Source organism: Salvelinus sp. IW2-2015, linkage group LG30 (assembly GCF_002910315.2).
Source record: "Salvelinus sp. IW2-2015 linkage group LG30, ASM291031v2, whole genome shotgun sequence".
Taxonomy (NCBI): Eukaryota; Metazoa; Chordata; class Actinopteri; order Salmoniformes; family Salmonidae; genus Salvelinus; species Salvelinus sp. IW2-2015.
The window spans coordinates 23162209-23169193 of NC_036869.1; the positions used below are offsets into that span (position 1 = coordinate 23162209).

Here is a 6985-nt window from a genome sequence, read left to right on the forward strand (position 1 = left end):
CTAGGAAGCTTAAACTAGGCCTCGGTTGGATCTTCCAGCAGGACAATGATCCAAAGCACACCTCAAAATGGTTCACTGACCACAGAATCAAGGTTTTGCCATGGCCATCCCAGTCCCCTGACATAAACCCCATAGAACACCCGTGGGATGAGCTGAAGATGAGTCCACAAGTGTGGACCTCGGAATCTGAAGGACCTGGAGAGATTCTGTATGGAGGAACGGTCTCAGATCTCTTGCCATGTGTTCACCAACCTCATTACACGAGAAGACTCAGAGCTGTCATCTTGGCAAAGGGAGGTTGCACAAAGTATTGAATGAAGCCAATAATTGTGGCACAAATATATTTGAGGAATATATTTTCTTTGAATTGTTTGACTTTAATTAAAAGTTCAATATTTTTTTGAATGAAAGCCCAAGAGGATAAGCAAAGATATTTGATCATATTTACCAAGGGTGCCAATATTAGTGGAGGGCACTGTATACCCAGGCCTTTGACTGTTATAGATGAGATATTTCCATATAAAAAGGTGTTTGTGCTTCAGAATGAATTTGTATTGTATTGCACTTTAAAAAGTGGCCTTGTATTCCCGTCTCACTGAATACGTGTTTCCTGGAATTGCCTGAAGCCTCTGATCAACTTAGTAAAAGCAGCCCGCCCCCTCCCAAAAAAACAAACATGTTCCTAGAATACTTCAGGCAAACACCTTACAATTAGAAATTGATAGTAACACAATTGGGAAAGTGAATAATTTGAGGACCAATTCTTACAAAGTTGAACCTTTTATTTACTCTACATTTAAACATGTTAACTTGGAAGGTGAGGGGGACCAGGGTTGTTAGATTAAAAAAAAAAAAAATCATCAATGTGGTGGTGTGGCAGAGCGAGGAAGAGAAGGCTGAGAACCCAGAAGAGGAGAAAATAACTAGTCCACCATCCAATAAAAACAGACAAAATAAACAAGGTAACAGGAAGGCGAACAACCTGTACACTTTCTATATCATATTAAGGCTTAATCCAAACCCTTTGTCTCCTCACACACATTGACATTGTCTGAGAAAACCTCTGATATAAGCAGTTTAACATAATAAATAGGAGTTTCTCAAGTGTGTGCTTGAGCAAGGCGGAAGTATGGCGTTGTATGGAGGGCCATTAAGTGAAAGCAGTAACACAATGCAGTCTTTCTCAGAGAAGCTCAAGGGACAGAGAACAAAGCAATTTTTATATCCAAAAGGTGAAATATCACTTCTGTGTTTAAAGGAAACGCAAAATAAGTATCAAACAAAAGAGGTAAACAAATGAGGTGAACTGAGTGATTGAAGATGTCAATTTAAAACAAAAAAAATGTATTCCTAGAAAGTTTATGTGTAGACTGTCCGATGCGTCACCCCCCCCCCCCCCCCCAAACATCCACACTTGCGTACACACATAGGATCCTTCAGTGTTCAGCAGATTTTGAATTCACAACAGGCCCAGTAGTGTTAACAGAGGGCACCACTGCTTTGTCCACTCACTGGCAGCCATCTTCAGCACTTCCCTGCATTACTCAACAGCATAAACATGTGTATGTGGACATGCAAAAACGACTATGAGAAGACAGATGGACATACTAACGTGGTGATGAAGAGACCAGCAACGAGGCAATAGGCTCACGGACGAGAACACGCCCCTTGCGGGGTGGAGGCCTCTTTATTAATCACAATTTTTTTTTTTTTTTTTTTTTTTACATAGAATTGCTTACATTTTTAAACCTAGCAGCAGAATATTTAAATTATTATTTTTTTATATGGGGGGGGGGGGGGGGGTTTCTTAAATTCACATTAATTCAAACAAAATCTCAAGTCCCCCCTAACGAGAATGATTGCATTCACTGTTCTAGCTGCTGCCATAAAAAAAAAACATCAAAGTAAAGAGAAGAAATCATCTGCGTATTTAAAAAAAAAATCGCCACAATAATCCAATATATTACAACCCTATCAGACATTTTCTTTACATAACATATTTACATATTAGGCCTTTTGTTTCCTAAAGAATTGTCTCGGTGATGACAAATTAGAGCCAAAATAATGATTAAAAGTAACCATCAGAAGTAAAATCAGCTGGGCCTAGACAGTGGAATTCCTCCGTATGCGTGGCAGGACCATGTCCTCGCTTCCTCACTCTCACAAAAGAAAACACGTTTACATGTGCCAAGGAGCTAAATCAAGGGCTCTTTGGTGCAATTGCTCCTAGCCTCCTCAGTTTCCTTTCTTTGTTTTGTCCCCCCCTCTAGAATAACAGTTAAATGTACCACAAAATGTACGCTCACCCCGGGCTTCAGCAGCTCAGTGCCTTGCCACACATTCAAGTACAAAGAAGAAAAAAAGAGAGCATGACAAAAGATCCTCTGGATAAAACGGACAAAAGGTTCTGGGGCTAGCCAGACATGACACTTCACCCTCCCCACCACAGGGGGTGCTGCGCTCAGAGGACTAGCCCTCGAGGCTAAGTGCTCACATTCCATACAAATGGGCATTCTTTTTCATTGGTAGTTTTCTTAGCTAGTTAATTTTTTTGTATTTTTGTGTCGTGTCCATCTTCATTATTTCTTGTTTAGTTTCTTGCCTTTCTTCAGGACCAGCTTATTCCTGATGTGTCCTCGCTTCCTCTTAGCAGTCTGTGCAATAAAACAAATTTGATTTACAAATCAAATTTCAAATTTGCAACTTTTTCCAACATATCTACTCATCTGAATTGGAGCACACATTAACAGTAGGAAATAAAAGTGAGTTGGCTCACATTTTATGAACATTTCCTTTTGGTGGCTAAAATTTGAGAACAAATAATCATAATGTAAACTCACTACGCCCGTATCAGGTGTCTTACATTCCATTAGCACAATGAATGCTGAGAGACGTGGAAGCCTTGTACCTTTTTGGAGGTGTACTTCTGCCTGGGCACGACGCTGCGGAGCTTGTGCTCCAGCGGCTCCCTGTTCTCCAGCTTCTTCACCTTGTAGATGCGCACCAGCCAGTGCTCTGAGGTGAACGCCTCCTCAAGGTGCTTGAACGCGATGTCCTTGTTGCCGATCTCGGCGTTGCGGGTGCGGTCGAACCCAGGCGGTGTCCGGAAGTCCAGCTGAGAGATAAGGACGGCAGTAGGTGGGGTTGAGGGTGTTGAGGTCAGCTACCGACTGAGCAAAAGTGAGTATGGTGCTTGTGTAAAGGTTGATTCAACCTTCAAAACAAGTGTTGTTTTTCATCTTACTTCATTATCAGGCTCTTTCCCTGCTCTTTTAAATCTGTACATTACTTCACCTATGCCTCCCTCCACCCTCCTTCCTTCTGATAATTAATTCAGTCGTTCCAGTCTTGTTCCTGTCACTTCCTCAAAACCAATCTTTTCCCCCTTGCCTTTATCCTGCTCTAAACCCGTCTCTCCATCTCCTCTATGGGTTAAGCCATGAGACAAAACTTTGCTTGGCTGGCTGTCTCTGGACACTACTGAAGCAGCCCACTGATCCTTCCTCCTCTTCACTGAGCTGCTGGCCAGGCAACACGCAGCTCCCTTTAAGTACCTGGCAGCTCTTCTCGCTCATATCTCGCCTGTACCTGCCAAAGCCTGTGCATTTGAGCGCTTTCCCTCCCACGCTTCTGTCAGCACGTCCTTAAGCCCCTCTCTTGTCCGTCAGTGCTTACTTGAAGCTAAAGTAGGCTACAGTATTTCCCCACTGCTCACCTGCATCTCGCCGAAGCGGTAGTAGGACATCTTGTACATGAGGCAGTTGAGCAGGACGGGCGAGCCGGCCTTGTCCACACGGAACTCTCCCTGAGGGGTGAAGTAGTCACTCTCCTGAAGGGCACAAGGAGGGAAGGCAGTGAGCGAGAGACACTTGGGGGTTCAGACCAAATCCCACATTTCTTCAAGGATACTTACTGATCTCATCAAATATAGAGACTGCACTTAATAGGGGAATAAAAACTGAAATGCATTGCCATCTATGATATGACGCAGTCTTACAACCCTCAATAGTTCAAGTTCATCTCTTTGATATTCAAACTCACATGGGAAATAAATACATTTACAAATCTGCATTGGATATCAGATACTTTGTCCAACGACCAAGTGCCATTGAATAAAATAAACATGGCGAGGAACAGCAATGTCCTTGGGTTTGCCCAGACTGATAGAATCCAGTAATTGAAGTGTTTACCCAGGTTCCTCAGCATAACAAAAGGATCATAAATAGGAGTGAATGAAGGCCCTTCTGTATCGTGAGGCAGTCTCAAGGAACCGGGCACTCACCCGAATGTCCTTGGGATGCTCTCCCTCCGCTATCCTGACCATCCACAGGAACTTGTTGATGTCGTCGCCCGAGTAACCAATCACGCCCCCGAAGATGATCAGCACGTAGTCCACGTCCAGACTCCTCATGATCTCGTACGCTGCGCTCTCATTGGACGACCATGGCCTTTGCCCCTACAGAAGCGAGAGGGAAGAACGGGAGTTTGTACAAGAGAGAGAGAGAGAGAGAGAGGAAAGAAGAGATGCAGTAGATAGAGATGGTGGGTAAAATGAGAGGGAGGTAAATGGAGAGGAGGTAAATGAGAGGGAGGGTAAATGAGAGGGAGGTGTAAGTACTCGCTTTTCAAAGTCGTGCTGGCTCTGGGAAAATCAATCAAGTCATACGAGCAAAAATAATCCCACACATTACTGCAGCTCCTACAAGTGAATGTATTGAATTCATTGAGAAAGGTTAGAGCCAAGAAGCTTATCTATTTGGCGCACGAGGCCTGCGTTGAATCAAATCTTCAAAACCTCCCCAATGCCCCTTTTTGATGTTGTGTGACTCACCAGTGCTATATGACTGTTATTCCATGTGTTGTTGTCCACTAAGGGTGGTTCGATTAGCCATGCAGCTATCTGGTAGCCGTAGTCCCACCAAGACATAACCCTCGCGTGCTCGTCTGTGTTCTGCTCAGCCAATAGTAGGCCTCCCTGAAGTCATCCGGATGTTCCTCGTCCTATGGGGAATGACAGTGTTGAGAGAGTTACGGAAGGACAGCCAGGCAAACATAGATCACATAATACGTTACCAAACCTATGAGACGGGGATGAACAAGTTGTAGGCCACCAATGTTCCCTTGAATTTTTTTCAGCACTGAGCAAAACTTCAGGTCTGCTGAGAGAACGTGAACACTGTGCAACTCCAGCGTGTGTTTACTGTGAACACTGTGGCAACTCCGCAGCGTGTGTTTACTGTGAACACTGTGCAACTCCCAGCGTGTGTTTACTGTGAACACTGTGCAACTCCCAGCGTGTGTACACTGTGCAACTCCCAGCGTGTGTTTACTGTGAACACTGAGGCTGTACCCGCTTTAAGTTACAGTTGCCGAGTAGGCTACTCTGGCGATCTGATCATAACATAGACCTACCAGGGTGGCCTACCATCGAAAACAAATCCCATAACATTTGAACATTTGTCATTCAGTCTACAGTAGCAGCCAATTTGTGGTGTCCACAAATTGGTACACTCCATGAGACTTTTGGGAAAAACACCACTAGGGCTTGACATTAACCTGTTTATCCACTTGTCCTTCAGACAAGGAGGCGACTGCAAATGTTGTGTTTGTTGTAAGAAACCATTTCATTATTATAGAGAATCAGACAAATTATGCCACCCTCTGCCTATTGGCTACTTCGCTTATTCAAGCCTGTCTCAAAATACACACTGCCCCTTAAAAGGCAAAAAAATGTATCTTTACTGGACAATTTTTTCACAGAAAAGTACACGTTTTGTGCTCTTGTAAGCTGCAATCATTCCCCCATTGCCCACTACAAATGATCTATAACTGGGCAAGCACATCTACTCACAAACCCAGCTGTCAACAGTCCAGTTCAAAGTAAATGGCACAGATCCATATATGGCAATGTTGTATTTGCATATAGGCCTACTGCATCTCCAATTGGCTATGCCGCACTGATCTGTGTAGAGTACGGGCTGAGTCATGCGCAATAGAATCCTAATCCTATGCGCTCTGCCTACAAAAAAAAATATCTTGCATAGTTTGTTGTGTTTCGCTATGTTGCATTGAAAGTGGCTAATATTGTGTTGATTTGATCATAATTGCCACAGTAAAGGGAAACGTTGATAGTGTTAATTAACAGGGAAAACTCCAGAATGTTGAGTGACGTTCAATCTCTGTGGGCTGATATTTCTGCACTCTGCGCAGAGGTCCTAGGGAGCTGTGTGGCAGTCTCGGGGATACTTTGCGCCCGCTCGTAGCTTAGAGGGAACATTGGTACCCAAATAAATATATGTATGAGAACTTAAGAGTCGAAGAGATAGACTTTCTCCTACTTGCGCGTCACTTCAATGTCTAAACCTCTAATTGGAAAATAAACAGCACACAAAGTCTGGCAAACGCACACGTCATCCTCACATCGAAAGAATAGTACATTACACTTGGTAAATTATTGAGGACCACTCTGTTAAGAGTTATGGGACAAGACGATAATAAAACAATGCAGAGTTACACAACAACAATCAGGCTAACGCTCACCAACATCACAACTTTGACCTGAAGAAATACGACTGCGCATTTCTGTGGGTATATGCGAGTGAGAAAGTGTGCATTTGTGTTCCCAATGCGTGTAAATGTACGCTGCCGTCAGAAATATATGTGGAGCTACGCTTGTATGCGCGGAGTGTAATGTGTGTCTGTCTACATTCTACAAATAAATAAATAACTGCATGGTAGTTGGTCCATGTGTGGCACAAAATCGGTAGAGCAATGGCGCTTGCAACGGCAAAGGTTGCCGGTTCGATTCCCACTGGGCCCACCCATGCGCGCGTGCCTAAGGCGCTTTGGATAACAGCGTCTGCTATATATTATATTGTTTGTCCTTACCCATCGTTGTTGTAGGAGGCCAGCACCACACTAGGACTGGAGTAGGCGTTGCTGGTGACCCATGTGCAGTGGACTGCGAACATCATGAGCAGCATCA

At 43.9% G+C, this 6985-nt stretch overlaps 1 protein-coding gene across 1 annotated transcript in view; it reads right to left on the bottom strand.

Moving 5' to 3' along the window:
- Positions 1-761: 761 nt before the first annotated feature.
- Positions 762-6985, bottom strand: part of LOC111954865 (dolichyl-diphosphooligosaccharide--protein glycosyltransferase subunit STT3B-like) — a 99767-nt gene continuing 93543 nt past the window's right edge. The window contains 8 exon segments of the mRNA XM_023974768.2: positions 762-2654; positions 2909-3115; positions 3716-3829; positions 4283-4456; positions 4832-4956; positions 4959-4988; positions 4991-5001; positions 6889-6985. Coding sequence (XP_023830536.1) covers positions 2580-2654; positions 2909-3115; positions 3716-3829; positions 4283-4456; positions 4832-4956; positions 4959-4988; positions 4991-5001; positions 6889-6985 — 833 coding nt within the window. The 3' untranslated portion in view covers positions 762-2579.